Source organism: Battus philenor, unplaced genomic scaffold (assembly GCF_028537555.1).
Source record: "Battus philenor isolate CCGP_79_NKW_IND1 unplaced genomic scaffold, ilBatPhil1.0.hap1 SCAF_16, whole genome shotgun sequence".
Taxonomy (NCBI): domain Eukaryota; kingdom Metazoa; phylum Arthropoda; class Insecta; order Lepidoptera; family Papilionidae; genus Battus; species Battus philenor.
The window spans coordinates 14734245-14753245 of record NW_027181678.1 but is presented as its reverse complement, the minus strand read 5'-3'; the positions used below and the strand labels follow the sequence as shown (position 1 = coordinate 14753245).

General features: G+C 39.5%; 1 protein-coding gene across 1 annotated transcript in view; it reads right to left on the bottom strand.

Moving 5' to 3' along the window:
* Positions 1 to 19001, bottom strand: part of mgl (megalin) — a 243496-nt gene that overhangs the window by 23700 nt on the left and 200795 nt on the right. The window contains exon 3 of the mRNA XM_068762152.1: positions 6528 to 6647. Coding sequence (XP_068618253.1) covers positions 6528 to 6647 — 120 coding nt within the window. The remainder of the gene's footprint in view (positions 1 to 6527; positions 6648 to 19001) is intronic.

Genomic DNA, 19001 nt, shown 5'->3' with positions numbered 1-19001 from the left:
TTATTGTTCACTATCTGTCCGTGCATACTTTGTACTGAAAGAAGCTTTTTGCCTGTCATATACCAATAGATAAAATAAATTTAATAAATTTTATATTGAGACATGCTGACAAAAGAGCTACCCATTCACCGATTTAAAACTTTTACCCCTATATCCAATTACTGTGTATATATCCCATTACAGAAAATGAAGCAACGGGAGCTTCGAGTGCATTGCGATAAGAATCCACAATAAAATCTGTCGATATTTTTCTGTGATTATTTTGGCAAATATTCTTAAAATAAAATTATTTTTATTCGCTCCACAAGTTGCTTCACGTCGTCGTACGTTCAATAATCTACAGTTTATACATTAAACGCACGGCACAATGCGCAATGGAATCCGTACGTAAGATTGTGTAGATATATGTGGGATATGACGAGATCTCATAGAGAAAGAGGACATAAGATATGTGACAACAAAGGGTTTGACGCTTGTGTACAGGAGTACGCCCGGTCCGCCGCGCACGTGCCTCAGAACGGACGTTATCTTACAACAAGGGTTATAAAATCTTTTATCGTACGTCAATGAAAACAGAAAAGAAGTTAAATGAATAATTGAATAAGCTTAGATTGTTTAACTATCGTGGCACGTGTTGCAACCCCGAATGTTATAAAAAATTCTTATTACACTTCGTGCATAATAATTGCGCATTCTAATACATAAATACGTTTAAAATGTAACAGAGGTGTTTGTGATGGCTTTAGTCGTGCATTTAGTACTAGGCTAAACCACAAAGATGCCGCACACAATGTCGTTAGCGCTGTTAAACAAAATGAACCGCATCAGACCTAAAACGACAGCGCCATCTAATACACGTCCCAACGTAGAGAACAACTAGTGGACGAAGCGAGCCGAGAGCGCCGTGTAATACAAACTTCTGCGCGCAAAACTTAGGGAAGGCCAATTTTGTTAACAATCAACATGCAAATTGTAAAAGTTAACATGCGATCAAACAAAGAATAAAACCTTAAACCGTTCTTTAAGCCTTGCAGTAAATTTGATATTGTTAATAAAATAATAAAAGCGCGCGGAAAACAGAAAAGTTATTTTTGTAAGCACACGTTGTAATCATTTTATTATTACATAAAAAATCTAATAAAGTGAAGACTATGGCATTGGTTTAATTTTTTCTTTGTATGTTATGTGGCGGACGTGTGCGATCGCGCCCGACGGGGGCCCGATATGCGGTGAGTTACCATACTCATGCGTTGTGTTGTCGAGAGGAATTTATTTGAATTCCGCTTTAAGAGCGGCGAGAAGCGCAGAATGCTCCGCAATAACAAGAAAGCGCTCTGATGGACCGGAGGCTTTGCGAAGTTTAGTGGTTATAATGAGTTTAGTACCACCAGGTCGATATTCGCCAGATTTTAGTTCCACGACAGGCGAAGGAGCCCCGGCTTGGGGTTTTGATGGTTTCGGCTGCTCAGAGTGAGCCGTTCCTTCTACTGTACTGCGTCAGCTTTATGGCTTTTGACAGTACGAAATGTACCAGGGCAGGTGGTTGATAATATACATAGTTGTAGACGCAGGATCAAAATTTGTATTATTTTACTTCCTAAACTTAATTCCCTCTGCTCTCCTGCCGACACAATTATTACAACTCTTCTACAAAACTCCATCCAAGTAACGCGATTGCAAGATATAATAACTTAACGGAGGTACCATTTCATTATTTCGGGGCAATGATCGCGACCTCACTGCTTCTCCGGGAGATTGTTCGAACTAATGGAGTGTAAAGATGACACCCCCGTCTTAACGGAAGACAAAGCCTCCGCTGACAGCCCGCCTGGGCCCCGCCCAACTCTCGCCTTAATTGCAGGATTGAATCATTTGTGGACCGAACCCAATTGAATCGATAATCCGCTGGAGCCATAATAGGCTATAATATTAATTGATTTTTCAAGTTGAAAAAATTTTTGGTCACAAGAAAAATGTCAGTAGATACTAAACTACAACACACTAAACTATACTAAACTGCAATAATGCAACAAGGTTTCAAAATACGTCTTGATTTGAAAAGAACTAACAACTCGGTAGTGATCAATTTTGCAAAACGGCCCTAATGCACTTTCAAAAATATTTGATAGGAACGTGCGGTCACTGGATGCATTCGGTTCGGTTGTACACGGTCGCTGCTACTTGCACGCATTGCAATTGCGGAGCCTCAAAAAAGAAGAAAAAAACGTCCAACAAGCGCACGTATTTAAAATTAAAAAGTTCGCAGCGCCCGGCGCGCGCTTTCCGAGGAAATTAAATCGCTTCTCGGCGTGACTTGCGCGGAAGGAATTATTTACATCGGCGGCTCCCTGGAGGGTTTAACTGGCTGATTTTAATAATATCTTTTATACGCTCTCTAAGATAATTATACTTAATGTGCAGGTCGCCGGGCCGTGTCCGTATAACCTCTGGTCTTGCATACACAGAAAAAATGATAAAATGTCTGCGATCACTTCCGACTCAAATAATAAAAGATAGTTATAGTAATTTGAATGTGTAAAAATGTGTTCCGCTATTTAACTATGTCAATTAAATTTGTACTTTCTATAATCCGGTCGATAAATGGCTCGCATACATTAATTTTTGACTTTATTAGTTAAATAACAATAAAATATTATATGTACAGAGAATCCATTCTTAATATTGTTTAACTATATTTGTAACAATTGTGAAAGAATAAGAATTCACTTCCTACTTGGTAATTGCTGCACGCGACATAATGTCTAGTGTCGTGTTTGTGAGTTTATAATAATGGCTATGTCCCAGAGGAAACCGATCTAAGTTCAGTTCTGATGAAGTTTTACAGCCCCCGGGCTAACAGCATCAACTTCAACCGAAAGCAAGCAGAGGAGATCGAGCCTTTTTGTCTCAAAGGGAAGACTACAAACTTGACTGCTACGGGTATTAAGTCTAAGATTTTTATAATTACCATCACACAGTGTTTTAGTACGGAAGGTAAAAAATTTAATTTCAAAAAAAAAAATTGCTTTAATGTATAACAGCGCCACCTAGTTTTGTTGCTTGCAACAGTATGCAGTTAATCGATACTAATATTGTAAAATGGCGCCATCTAGTTAATTTTCTGTAATATATATGACACGATGAGTTTGAAAGCCGTTCCGGCAAATATAACGAATTTCGTACCAAGAGCACAAAAAAATTATTCAAGATAACAACAAACATTTCCCTAATAGTTAAGTGTCAGGATAAATTTAAGTTGTGTTTTATGCCTATTAATTTATAACCTGTTTATAACCTGTTCGATGCTATATTCCATACTTTAGACTCGCTAACTTTATCAAGTTACTAGCTGTGTAAGCGACATAGTGCTCTTAAGTGACACATGAGAGATATGTGAATACGGATAGACAAGTGTCCCACCGCAGGGAAATGCAACGAAACGGCTTCGCAATTGTTCTCAGTATCGGAGATAAATGAACTTTTGGTACCGAGCCAAAACTTGTGATGACATGTGACAGTGCAAGCGTACGCAGCACTTTGCTTAAACTATTTCACAAAATTTGGTCGGTTGACATCAAGCGAACATATGCTCTTTTGCTCGATCTGCGCTAAGCGCACTAATTTGGCCAATTAAAACATACGCTTTTCGATCAGCAAATCGCTCTCTCGGATAATTTGTGGTAAATGTTCTCCATTGGCGAAATGTCGGTGACCACTGCCAAGCTCTTGTTAATGATAATTGTAAACAAAGAATATTGTAGTAATTTCTTCTTCGCGTAGTTATTATTCGTTTGACCTCTTGACTCACGTAACGGAACAAAAAGGAAACGTTCAGAGAGAAAGAGTTGGTTTACGTTACAATTAAGCGACGCTTACTTGCTCTTTTGTAATCGAGGCTGTGAACACTATAGATCCAGTTCTTTAAATATGTTGTGCCGCAATGTGTATTGCAATGAACATTTTTACTTTTTAATCACAGACAAAGCTAAAATGTAAAGCTATGTCATGCCCTACTGTACTTTGTGTGCGTTCACGTATCAATCGTAAAATTAAGAACATATCGACCAGGTCGCGTCTGAACGCTCAGTAACGGGCCATGCGTGACGTCACGTGTTCCCGTTCAAGTTATAAGGCACCCCGGGGAGCTTGTGGATGCGGCGGTGACCGCTGCTCCCAAGTACCTGTGTATATATAGATAAGAACTGGTGCATCGGAACAACTATGTCGCGTACAAACAGTTGTGTTATTTAAGTTCTTGAGTAAATCAAAACCTTCTTTACAAATAACTATAAACATCTCTGTATATTGTCTTACTTGAAGCTATTTGTAAATATTTAAGTGAACTACTTTCTTTAGGTGAAACCTTAATTTGATTTCTGTCACTATTGTGCGTGTAAATGTGTGTGAGTTTGTGCGTATGAACGTGTGTGAGTGTGTGTGTGTGTGAGTATGTAATTAGCGTTACACTCTTTTAGAAAATAACATGAGCGCTACCTCGATAGCCTCAGGCCGTTGCGTTGATTATTTAACATAGCTTGATTGTACGGATGCTCTGCAGAGTGAATTGATAAATAAGTGAAATGAAATGGTGAAAGGGTCTCTGCGACTCTTCGACTTGAACTGTCATTCATTATAACAGGTTGTCAAATATCTCCCTTCCGCTTTTTTGCTCTTTATTCAATGCTTTATAAAAAGTGTTACAGTGATCGGATTTAGTTCAAATATGCGCCGTTTTGTTCGATAATCTGTTTCCATCTAGACGGCAACTTCATAATACCTCCCTCGTAGAAGCCCCCCTCCTTATTTGCGAAGAACTCGGACAGCCACTTTTCACAAACCTCTTTTGAGTTCAACTTTACACCACCAAGGGTGTTAGCCATGGACAGGAACAGGTGGTAATCACTTGGCGCTATGTCCGGGCTATATGGTGGGTGTAATAAAACCTCCCATCCGAGCTCTCGTAGCTTCCGACGAGTCATTAACGAAGTGTGTGGTCTGGCGTTGTCCTGGTGGAACACTACACCCTTCCTGTTGGCCAATTCTGGACGCTTCTGGTCGATCGCCTGCTTCAAGCGGTCCAGTTGTTCGCAGTAGATGGTAGAATTAAGCGTCTGGCCATATGGGAGCAGCTCATAGTGGATGATTCCCTTCCAATCCCACCAAACACACAGCAAAACCTTCCTGGCCGTCAATCCCGGCTTGGCCACTGTTTGGGACGATTCACCGGCCTTCGACCACGACCGTTTTCGCTTGATATTGTCGTATGTGATCTATTTTTCGTTGCCAGTCACCATCCGCTTCAAGAATGGGTCGAGTTCGTTCCGTTTCAGCAGCATATCGCAGGCGTTGATTCGGTCCAGAAGGTTTTTTTGCGTCAAATCATGCGGCACCCAAACATCAAGCTTTTTTTTGTATCCAGCCTTCTGCAGATGGTTTAAAATGGTTTGGTGACTAACTCCCATCTCCTGGGCGATGTCACGAGATGCCACATGCCGGTCTAACTCGATGTAGTCCATGATTTGATCGGTATTTGTCGTCACAGGTCTTCCGCCGGCTGGCTTATCCATGGTGTCGTTTTCGCCGGCTCTGAATAGTCGAAACCATTCCTCCGCTGTTCGAAGTGATAGAGTACCATCCCCCAAAACACCATTAATCTCACGGAACGTTTCTCTAGCGGATTTGCCTTTAACGAAGGAAAACTTTAAAATAGTGCGAATTTCGGCGTTAGTGAACTCCATGTTTACACGTCTATAACTGTTGAACGCAATATCCAAACTAATCATGCATAGCGTCGTTTTGTAGGTTATGTCAAGACCTTTCAAATTATGTATAGTATTGCCAGATACGAGCTCTGTAGCGCTTTGTACATAGCCGCGAAATTCAAAAGACAAAAAGGCGGAAGGGAGATATTTGACAACCTTTTATTTATAGTATTCTACTTTGGTTCCTATGACCGGATTTTTTACTGACATTTACAGATTCTATGGATTAGAGATTAATGTGCGCCGCAGGGGTCTAGCCTACATCTTGGTTTCAGTAACTGTAGTCGAAAGCTGCCTAGGCGAAAGAGGACCCGTGCTTTGTTTTACTGTCGCTCAATATGAGTCGAATCAACGGCGCCTTAGTTGACTGAACCTCTTAATTTCTTAGTATTGTAAGGTTATCATTGCTGTCTTGAATTAGTATCGATACATTGAGATGGCTGTAGAAATTCCAGCACCACTTCTACGACCGGAAACAACCTGCGCGGCGCGCGGCGGAATCCATTGTGATTTCATGCATCGCCAGTTAACGCGGCTTGGTCTTGTATGGTTGCAGTTTGCATTTTGTTTTGTGTTATAGTTGCTGCATACAAAAGTCCAGAAACAATCTGGGTTCTTGGGACGGTGCAGTGTTTTTCGTCCCCGGAGGCATTGCTTTGCAGGTGCTTTGTGGGTAAGTGCCGACAGTCAACGAATTTGAATAGAGAGAAACATTTCAACAAGTGCTTGCGAATTGCGTAAACATTCTTAGATAAGGTTACTCACGGCATGACTGGAACTCATCCTCCGCCTTCGCGCAGTCGCTCTGGTAGTTGCACACCCACAGTGAGGGAATGCACTTGCCCTCGGGGCAGCGGAACATGCCGTTGGGGCATATCGTGTCCCCTGCAATAACAAAACCACATTAAATATTTATGCTCTGCAAGGGTTACGATGCTTTGCAAAAAGGAACTCATACATGGATCTAAATACACACACAACCTGTAGATCTACCGTGCATATGTGTACGTGTGCGTTTACGTCTGTACTGTCTGTTTACGTGTACGTTTTGCTTAAATGTGTGAGTCAGTGGGTTATTGTTTCCCGTATATTCGCGCGACCCGATTTGAAAGCGCAAGGATGCGCAAGCTTTAATATTATCCCAGAATAAGAATTTATTTTGATTAGACAGATAGACAAACATTTATTTCACAACACAATGACACACAACTACAAAAAATTAAACTAAAGAAAACAAACCCATACGAAAACAGAATGTTATAAAATATAGTATTAATAATATAAATAGATATGCTCGTACCATTAGATGAATGACTCACTTTCTGATGAAGATGAGAGAAGATATATTTTCAAAACAAAGTGGAGCCGGCCCGGCCATCGCAAAGGCTCGCGGGTCACGAGGTCTGCAGTGAACTGAGCCGCGAGATCATTCTACATTGCTCGCGTTTGCTTCTCGTAGAGCAAGATGTAGCATATGACGCCCATTTCTTTTGTATTTCTCCATTCAATGTTGTTGAATTGACTTTAGATGTAAAACAGGGAATGTTTTTGAGTTGTTATTGTGTCAATTGTCCCGTTGAGTTACTGATTTAATAATAAACTAATGTTTTAAATACAAAAAATTTAAGAACATTTTTTTGTTAATTCTGAGGTAATAACTTTAACTATGTTTCTCAATCATATCGTAATTGTAAGGCCTACAGACTTACGTAGCAAGATTGTAGAAATATGAATTAAAAAAAGTCTTCGAAAATCTTGTTTAAGAAATAAAGCGTGTTGATGCTTACACAGCTTACTCTGAGAGACGAGTGAAAAGTGTTTCGATTTTGATTTGATTTTTGAAATCTTATCGTTTGTAGCACGGGGCACGGGGCGCGGGGCGCGGGGCGCGGGGCGCGGGGCGGGGAGAGCGTGTCTCGGACCTCTTTGTTTGCGCGGCACTTCAGTGGAGTGCGCGCGCCGTCGCTTTCAAGCGGACCTTGTATTTTTACTTGTAGAGCTTTGGTCTCGGACGGAGCTACGAATAAGATGCTACATCGCATTATATTACGTTTTCTCTCTGCCCACCGCGTACGCCGGCGGGGAATGTCATGTACTTTGTTCGCCTTTTGAACACAGTCTGTTTGTCTTCAGATATTATTGTACTACCTATTTATTTCTCTGAAAGCTCTCACATGTACGGTGCTTATCGTAAATATTGCAGGCTATTTCATCTTTGAATATACTCTTCCATAACTGTCTGTGGGAGTATTGTTTTCCAAATTCAAATTTGGAATATCTTTATTCAAGTAGGCGCACTTTTGAATCGACAATTACTTTAACATTATAAGAAGTAAGCTACCGTGCCGCGAGATGCTGACCTGAGATGAACCGGCCAGAAGCAGTTGCGCTTTTAAATGAAATTTAACAATTGTGCATGTGTGCGTTATAACATCAGTTATGTAAATGAGACAACTAACAAAGTTCCACGCATTTCGATAAAAACTATTGATTGCTATAATAAGACTTAATTAACAATATGCATTTAATTTTAGATTGAAAATAAAAAAAATGGTAGGTCTAAGACATCCTGTAGAATTTTATATATGCTTACATCCAGATCCGTAAAGGACCTGTAATTTTTTAAAGACGAAATTTAGGCGTTACGAGTTCATTTTTATTTCATGTAATGGTTACTATATTTTAAATAATATTTTTAAAAAAAGCGCAAAAAATATGTTATTAAAAATGTATTGCTAAGCAACCGCTAGAATTCCAATCTTTTTAAAACATCTCTCAGGGAATCTCTAGCTTTTCTGTAAAATAAATATAATATTAGTAAGAGAGATCGCACTGAAAATAACTAAAATCAACAAATCGAGCCGTATTAGAGCAGGAGAAGAGCCGTAAAATGTCTTAGTTTTTAACTGCAACGTGCGCAGAGCTACTTGCGAGTGTTGAGCGATGATAAATACACTGAAACTTTTCAACCAAAGTAATCGCAAAGACAACCGTTGAATCGGTCAGATCTAACACTTCGATGCACTTGATTTTCTTAACATATACTAATAGGTACCCTTACTTTAAAGAGTATAAAATATTTCGGGGCGGCCATTTAGGCGAAAGTGATTAATGTCATTGAAAGAGCGACTCTCGCCAGCGACGCCGAGCAGCGGCGTCGTCGCAGTCTCGGCGGCTCATTGAGAGGGACGCGGCTTAATGACATTTGACCTCCGCGGGCCGTCGCACCTAATTCTTATCCTTAAACGTTTGTCGCAGACACTTCGCAGCAGAATGACTTTCATTAGCTTTGAGCCGCGTCTTTCTCTTAACGACTGAAGCCTTTAGCTCGCTGACAGTCACTTTCACTGAGATGAATTGGCGTAATGACAAGCTAGATGCGAAAGATATTACGGTTTTCTAAGGATTTTCATGAATTCTTAACTGTGAGACACTTATTTAACGTTAAATACAATTCACAAGACTTAAGTAACTGTCCGAGTGCTTCTTTAATAAAGATACGAGTGCAGAAGTTCCAAGAGATGGGATTATCACTGAATTTGAAGCAAACCGGCAGCTCGCAGCTTTGGAGCAAAGAAAATGCAGCAAGTTTCAGCCTTTGTTCGACGCGAATGAGATTTCTCGACCCGCAAACGTTCGATTGATTCAGGACTATCCTTCAGATGGTTGTTCCGTATTTTAAAATTAGATCCAAATAAAGTCCAGATAATGCAAGAACTTAAGCCTAATGATTTAAATTAACGCAACACGCACGCCGAAACAATGTTAGGTCGATTCAGTAATTTTGCCGTCTAATCTTCAGACGAAGCTCATTTCCACCTGACCAGACGTAGACACACAGAATTCCAGGTCAACACTTGTGCTCCAACAAGCAGCAGAAACGGTTTGTAATTAAAGCAAAAGGAATCATTGGTCCCTATTTTTTGCATGATTTTTGCCGCCGTTCCGTCACTGTTCATTCTGCTGGGTATGTGAGAATGTTAGAAGACTTCTTTCTTGTTACCAATGCTACTGGAATTTGCTACCTATATAATCTACAACATATGGTTTCAGCAAGATGGTGGTCAGTCGAAAAAATGTTTCCATAAAAGCTATTTACCAGACGAGACGACGTTCCATGTCCATTCCAGGAGCCCAGCAGTCTTCTTTTATGAGGGCATTTAAAGAGTAATGTCTACATACGTAATCGAAATACGCTACGTCAACTGAAAGAAAAAAACAAAGGAGAGATGTTGGCGGTATCGCAGTCTCTTTGTCGACGAGTATTTAAAAATTTCTGCAATCGCTTAGAAGAGTGCAAAAATAGTGGTTATTTAGATGATATTTTAAAAAATAAATCCCAACAATTTATTTTTCGTGTAAATGAAGAAATTTTAAAACATGTTTAATTAATTTTTGTCAGAATTTTTCAAATGTTAACTAACTCATAGCCCCACCTGTACAAAATTTAAAGCACCGGTACAGGTTTCCACCGTCAGAAGTCGCAAGTGACCGCCAAATGAACTTTAAAACGAGATTAATTCTACCCTAACCAGCAAGTGGATCTTAATTGAATTAAAAACTTCATTTCGTTGGGCACAGCGGTCGCACAATCCGCTCTCCTTTTGATATAATCAAAGTTCACAGCCGATAGATTCGACGCTGCTGATTGTACTAGTCGATTAAATAAAATCAGCTGGGGGGTGGGCAGGCGTCTATCGACTGACGTGAATGAATGAATTAATTGTTTTTAATGAAGATTGTATAACCTGGTCGAGTTTCCCAGGTCAAAAGTTGTAGACAGCTTGTCATTTCGTTTATCGTTCATATGGATACGTATCGTGTAACTTTATCTGCATAAACTTTCAAACCGATTCCAGTCTTGTGTGAGTGGAAAAGGATTTAGTAATCGTGGCGTGGTCACCCAAGTTTGAGCTAAGTGGAAGCTGTGTGAACAAATCGTTCATTCACGTTACGCAGTTGCAGGTAAAACGTAACGCGTAAGGCGAGGAAAATGGAAGCTGGGTAATAGATGTGGTGTATATTGTATATGCACGGAGATTATTTATGTTTTTGAGAAACACTTCATATCTCACTGATGGTGTCCGAATGTGTAAAAATAATTTAAATTTATTGTAGTCGAAGTGGCCAGTGATACGGAGTATTCTCACGTGAACGCTACAGGTCTTAGGCGTAGAGCTGGCGTGACACTGCTGCTCTTATTGAGATTAATGCGTCTACTTTGGAGGCAAGCGGGTTCACTGCGGAGTAAGGGTTTAAGTTTTTACTTGCCCAACGGGTGTCGCGGATGGAAACACGTCCCGGCAAAGAGATGCACCGCTCCTCATACCCTCGTGATTCCGGGTGGTTGCCTTGCTGATACGGCAGTGTTGGGGCAGTGGATATGTGACAACGTTTCCCTGGCCCTGATATTTAGTATGAATGAGAAAGTTCGAAGAAATTTTAGTCGATGTAAGTTCGATATAGCCTATCCCTACTTTACCAAGAGCGAGTGTTCCAAGTATATTTGTACTTAAAAGTAGAGATAACGTGACGTGCCATTCAGCGCGTATCATGCACAGATATTAGATGATGAGACACGACTAAGGAGGCGCTGCCCTGTAAAACCGCAAGTACGTATCTATCATTTCTCCCCAAGTTGATTTTACCTATAGGGAAAGCCGGGTCGCGTCGGCGTCTGTGGGACGAAATGGAAGCCATTTAAGTTAATACTCGCTGCGCCTGCAAACGCGTCGCCGTGAGACGACAGTCGTTGAATTATATTTAAGAGCACGTCGACCTCGCTTGGGAACTCTCGCTTGAAAGTTTCACTGACAGCTTTACGAAAGCTCGCCGAGTCCTGCTTTGTTGCAAAGGACATCCTTGCTCTACTTCTCTGACGAGTCAATTTACCCGCCTCTGCAATGATCGTGATTGAGGGCGATTGTTTGCAGGTCTAGTGTTCCCGTCTGCAGAACTTTCGCTTACCTAACAGAATGTTATACACCTAAGATCTAGCTAAATATAATTTAACGACTTCTCATATTTGCGCGATTGTTATTTATGATGTAAAACTAATTTTCAACTGATCATATCACAATTTACTTAAATTTAAAACTAAGGATAACACCATAAGATATGAAGATAGAGTTCTACCTTCATACCTTCATTGAAAATTATTTTCGCCTTATGAACAGAATTTATATCAATAAATAGATAGATATTAAACCTATCGTCAATGTTAATATTTAAATTTAACTTTTTTTAAATTTACAAAACTTAATTATACAGGTAATAGCGTGTGTTTTATCATATACTTAACACGCTTTCGTGTAATTAATTAGTAATTATCTTAATCGATACTTGGATGATTTATAACTATTGGCAAATAATATTAGGCTAATGGAACAACATTACATCCATATGAATATTTCTAAAGATTTGTAAAAGTTTTCAACGGCCGAGATTTGTCGCGCTGTGAGTATCTGACGAGATTTAAAGCAATTTGTACACAACGGAAGCTGTCAGATTACTTTAAAAAATATATTTAGGACTATCCACCTCTCGTTATAGATTTTCTTAGATGACAAAATGTTTAATAAAATCTAAATTAAAGTAAACAAATGGCAGGACTGCACTCGCGCAGACAGAGCTCATTACAGCCTAACAAGGAAGAAGCCTTCAACGACGTTATGACTCGAGGAGCACGGTGCTTCCGCTGTAGGAATTTAACATTTATTGCATCCCATCTTAACGTAACGATGAGGCTAGGAAAGATGTTGTAGGGCCCTTAGAAAATATAACAATATCGAGGAATGCAACGAACTGAATTCGTTACAGTTGGGTTTGTTTAAAAATAACGGTCATGATGATACCAACGATATTATATATATATATATATAATGTAATCCGTAACTGTTTTAGTTACATAAAATACGGAAACGATATAATGGTCTCGTAGGCTGTATAGATAAAATTGACGCCGTTGAAACAACATTAAAGGCGATAAAAAGTAATAACAAAAAAAAGATTTGGCTAGAGCTTAAACCTTTTACGACGTGGCTGATGTTTTTAGCGCGGAAGTCAATCTGGGGATGTTTTATTTGATTATTCTTTCACTTTTCAGCCGACGGACGCCTGCTGCAAGGCACAGGCTTCGGCTAAAGTTCGCCGCGATGCCCGGCCCCGCGCGCCCGCATCCGGGGATTCCCCTCCCGGCCATAACGCTATCGTCGGTACCCACGCCGCTGATTCTAGTTTCTATTAAATTGATTTATTCTGGTATTCTAATGACGCAACCGATTGATCAGTTTAAATGAACCAAATTTGAAAATAAAATAAAAGAATCAATACTTAGACATTTTTTATAAAAATGTATATAAATATGTTCGTCAGTCAAATAAGGCAGACGTTTCCGAAGAAGAATTCTACCCTTATGCAAGCCGCACGACTAGTAATTGCTGTGGTCACTCATTTCAGTTTGTAGGTTCCCTAGTAAAAGATTGATCGACGTAGCCTAAAGGGAATCCAGTGGCAATCGTGTTTAGCCGAGCGGTTTGCCCGTGTCAGGATCACAAACAAAGGAAAACAAAACAATATATCTATTGAATTTAGGCATTCTAGAGTTAGCAATGCAAATCGAAGCCTTTGTGGGATCGCAGGTGGGGCCGATTGTAATGCAAGGGAGCGTTTGCAAAGAGCTCCGTTCTATTGTCTAAGAAGAAAGGATTACCCCGCGGCGGGCGCGCGTGCGGAGCGCCGATAGCGCGCGTGACGCCGACGAGAATTTTAATGGCACCGGTGGAAAATGTGATCACGCAGCACATTCGCACTTGCCTTTGTACAGTAGCGCCCTGAGTCAGAGCCACGGAGGGCGGTCCGCTACATACTATAAAGATATTCGCAGAACTTTTTAATCGATGAAATAAACTGATGAACGAAATACTAAAATGTAGCTGCGTACACTCTGCGCTTGAACCGATCGAAACGAAATTCCTGAAGAAGCCTTCGAGCTTAGTTACCGTAAATAGGTTCCAGCGCTCCTCCCTCTTAAAGTCGATAAAGGTGCAAATGCCGGAGCAAACTGCAATTGTTCACAACAAAATAAGAATCTTCAAACATTTTTATTTTGTAAAGAAGAACTACATCTATAACACATATACAAACCATTTATAATACAAAGGCAGCATTCTATCTAGTGTATGGGAGAACTACGGTGTACACAACAACATTGTTGAATAAGGGGCGTTGGAGAAGGCATAAAGGCAACTGTATAGGCAAGTAAGGGTTGAAATCTCGCTCTGATGAAGTGATGTGGCCGCCATGCTACTGCGGGCACCGGCATGTCCGTGCCTGGTAGATGACATATAATATTTTACCGACTAACTTGTCATCTATATTTGATTGAACTTCGTTGCTATAAGTTTTTCGGAATTTTGCAGTTGCGACGAACTCAGAGAATCCTTTCAGACTTTAGAGAATCCAGGAATCCGATTCCCGGGTCTTCTAATTATACAAATCCTATAATAATAGAACCACCGCTTAAAGTAATAAACCAGGTGGTTCTTAAGAATTGTGTAAGTTTTAAAGAGGTTATTGTGCGATGCGTTTGGTAGCAAAAAACTTATAAACTTTTGATGCTATTTCCGATCATACTGTATAAAGAGATCATTCTATAATGTGTTACATTAATTATTTTTTTCTCTATTAATTGCAAGTAAATAACCTCCGGCAGTACTAAGTCTGCAGAAGAGATAGTAAACAATAACTTATTGTAGTATGTAGTAATACAAATAATTAAAAGGATTTTTCCTACTACTTTATAATAACATTGTTCAACATTTCTAAAATTTTTAATCACATAGCAGATTAAAAGCAAACAGAAAATGTAACGTAAAATATTCGAGAGCACTTAAAATAAACTAAAGATTTTGTTTATTTGTGTTGTGTTTATTGTAAATAAATATAAATTCTGCTTCGAGCATTTTCCGCATGATTGCGATACTTTTAATGTAGCCTTCGAGGTTGGAAAGACATGTAAAACACTGAATCTTTCTTCACTTTGCCTAAGGATGTTGGTTTGCCCAGAGTGAACATTAGAATGATTTCACATTCGGTCTCGTAGGATAAATGTATTTTCCAAGCATTTTAGTTATTTAATAAATCCTTTAATACATTTTATAAGTTTTTTTTATTTCATAAGCTTTTTAAATCTTTTTCATTATAATAAACAGACTACATGAGAGTATATTATAAAACAGTGTACAGTTGCCTGCAAAGTTGTTGGTAATTTTATAGCGTCCGGAGTGAGATACAACAAGTTTGTATTTATTTCCAGTTTTAATGCATATGAATATTTGATATTAACTTGTATTTAAATGCACATAGATAAGGTTATTAAATAAATGTCAACGATTTTGTTCGGTTCATGACATTCACTTCGTGATCCACAACGTTGATGCGGTTCGTTGCGGAGTCAATGTTGCATATTAAATATCTAATTAAACCTTTTTGAATAATATTTGGGAACAGATTAAAACGTTTATTATTCAAACAAAAGGATTTGCCTGAACGTCGCTTCATTATACGCCGGTGTAGCCGGGCGTCGCGCCGGCTTTAGCTCCGAAATATTAAAATTCAATGTATAAACTCAGTTGTTCAATGACGATCTTAGATGAGTTACTCTAGGCTGATTAAAAATTACGCTGCACTAATATTGTTTACTTAATACTTATATCGTGACGGAAGTCGGGTACGAAAAGTTGAAAGTGTGTGGCGCCTAAAGATCTGGTCCCACGTGATCCACAAGCTATATCTGCGTGAGAGTAACTCGTCTCGTGTGCAGTCAAGTGAAAACTGCAATAGGCTTACAAAATCAAATTGTCTACATATTCATTAATAATCCATATAGAATCATTTACAGTGTCCTCTTCTCACAGAAGGACTTAATTTGATAGAAACTAGAATCAGATTGAACTTCCCTGGTATGTTGCAACTTGAATCTGCGTGGTTCCATCCGCGACCATGATCTAAGAAGAGCCCACAAGAAACGCAGACGGTGTTTGTTTGTGGTTATTATTACTATATCCTTCATACAGTAATGTATTCATTGTAAAATTATATTCTTTTTTTTAGCTGATGGACGCCCATTGTCGGGCATAGGGCTCCGCTAAAGATGGCCGGTCCCGCGCTGCCCGCATGCTGCGATTTCTCGCGATGTACGAGTATATGTCATCTGTGCACCTAGTATATGATTATTTCAAAACCCATACGACGTTTTAGATAATTTTTACTTAAAAGAATGTTTTTGTATACAATACTGTAATTACATTGTGTTAATGTAATCCATTTGCAATAAAAATAAACAAATCGTTCAAATTCGATCTTCCGTGTCAGATAATACGAGTCGACAATAATGTTTCTCGCAATCGCAGCATCTCGCGTCTGTATAAAATGAAAGAGTTTGTTCTTCACTTTTAAGATGTTAGAACTTTCAAAATAATGAGATTGTATACACGCGGGTACTCGGCCGCGGGGCGAGGTGGCAGCGGCTGACATCAGACGCTCGCTCGGCTGACTCGTATGACCCACTTCGCGGGTCGGCAGGAAACAGCATGCAGTGCAACCTACGCCTTATGTCTTCGATCTTGCGGACTTTAATATATTGCAGCCGAAACTAGTTTTACAAAAGTTTTAATTTTTTTTTTAATTTTCGCACAATGCTCTTAAATACAATTTATTCATGTTATATGTACGTAATATTTGTGACGTAGGGCTTGGGAAGCATGAGGCCGATTATTGTTGCGACCTTTGGGGCGGCCTATCACTTGCAGGGTGCGTCTATTGGCTGACGTAAATGAATGAATGAATATATCATTGTGAATAAGTGGGTAATAAATCAGATATTTAATGGATCAGGCGTTACCTCGCGGAAGTCCATTCTAAGTAAGAAAAGGATCAATATATAGCTACTTCCGCTAATGCAGTGGTAGTCGTGCAAGGTTGTGTGATTCGCATTTTATTGCACGACTACCACTGCATGTGCGAAAGTGGCTAAATACTGGTCCTTTTCTTACTTAATAAATCAGATGTATAAATATTTGGACATCTCATACAAATAAAACTGTATTGTCGATCCGACCAGCGGGAGGCTTGCCGCGCCGCGTCCACCGGCTCCTGGTCGCCACGCGAGAACATTTTACATCGCATAGGGTACATGTGTGCTAATCTAAGTAGAGCTCCGGTAAAAACAACTATAGGAACTAATTATAAGTCATCGTTAAACTAAGTTCATTTTAAACAAATAAACTTAAGTGAACCATTAGCTTCCAGGATAAATAATAAAAGAGTACGCAAAATGAACAGATCATCGTGAACAATTTTTAGCAACAAGCTTATAAGATCGCTACTAGCGTCAACTACGCCTCTCTTAGCGAATATAGACCAAAGTGGATCACGCCTGACGGGGTGCAGTTAAAAAAAAAAACTATATTGGCTCTGGTCTGCGGGAATGAACGTCGACGCGGTCGCCGGTATCTAAACTTATTTTACGCATCCGACACTTTTAAAAGTCGTTGAATAGAAGTGTATTGAGGCAATTATTAAGTAAATAAGAGATATCATTATATCCGAGGTATTGTTCAAATTAACAGAGTGTAAAAATGATAGCCGTGAAAGGAAGACAAAGCCTCCTTTAACAGCCCGCTTGGGTCCCGCCCGCCCTCTAATTGCGGACTCGGATAATTTGTAGACAGTATCCGATTGAATCGATAATCCGCTGAAGTATCCTGTAATAAAATACTGAAGTATTACATTGATGTTGTTTTTTTATTTTTATTTTTATATTGACTCTGTGTTTGGTACTAATCTGTATAACATTACTCCTGAGGATGCCCCGTGGAGGGGTGAAACACGTGTCGAGTGATTTAACGGCGATAGTTGTTTAATTTGCATTGTTTGCCGCATGCGCATTTATCAGCGGGCTGGCGGGCGGTGCACATTATCGCACGTCTACTGCTGCATGTGCGGAAGTAGCTATATATTGGTCCTTTTCTTACTTTAACTTTGGTTTTACAAAATATTGCATCAACGGACTGTATCTGTGCATTTATTGATACATTGATTGATTTATTTATACTATTCACAACTTTCGATTTTCTATGTACGCTATTAATGCAATGCAAAACGAGTTCGATTTCATGGAAACTAGAATTAATTAACCTTTCTCTAATAGTGATTTAGAACTGAATTTTGTAAAAATGCTCTTGCTACGGCTCCTATGATCACGACGCCTCTACCAAAATATGCAACTAAGGAAAACAATTTAAAACCTATATACAAAGCAAACTTGACGATACGCGGCCGTTCATTGCAGAATGCGGCATACATAAGGCCGATAGCGGACGACACAACCATTATTTCCGGTAACAAGAAGCTCTTTCATAAAGCCTTATTTTAAATGGAAAACAATCGGCGGGTGTCGGAGCGGGCGATTGTGTGGGCAGCTTTTTAATTTTCAATTTTCTCGCCGTTTGCTATGCAAATGCGGCGACCAAATTATATGACAGCGCTGTGCGGAGCGATTCCGACCGAATAGATTAACTCCAGAGCGCTGCGCTCGCTTCAGGCGCCAACTGTTCATTAATAAAGCGCGGGCACCAGCGCGGGCACCAGCGCGGACACCAAATGTCACGGCTGCGTCTGTGCGGTGTATGGATACAGAAATCACACCGTAGTTTAGTTCCGCGTTATAGGAAACCGCGATACATATACAAATTATCCATATCAAAGTTTTATTAGGTATATTTGGAATGTGTTTAATTTTATAAATACATAGAGATGTAGTGAACGGAAGTACGCGAGATTGATTACGAATTGTAGAAATAATTAAAATTGCCCAGTACTTCAAATTGCGTTATAAATGTACCGTAAAACTAAGCGGCTGATTATATTAATATTTAACATTGAACAAGGTTTCGTCGTACCCGCAGTTAAGACCCATCGGCTTGTATTCACAGCGCAAGCTGTCTTTAAACCCTTCACATAATACCTAATAAAGCCTTTTACTTAAATCAACTTCGACTTTTATCTATTAAACGGTAAGTTAAAAGCTTTTTAATGAAAATAGAGATGTTTATAACGTCGTATCTATATATAACTAGAAAGAATTTGTTACACAAAATTTCATACTACAACGACTTGAGACAAAAAGTACTTCTAAAATGTTTATTTGTCATTCTCCTTCTATTCTTCACAGATTAT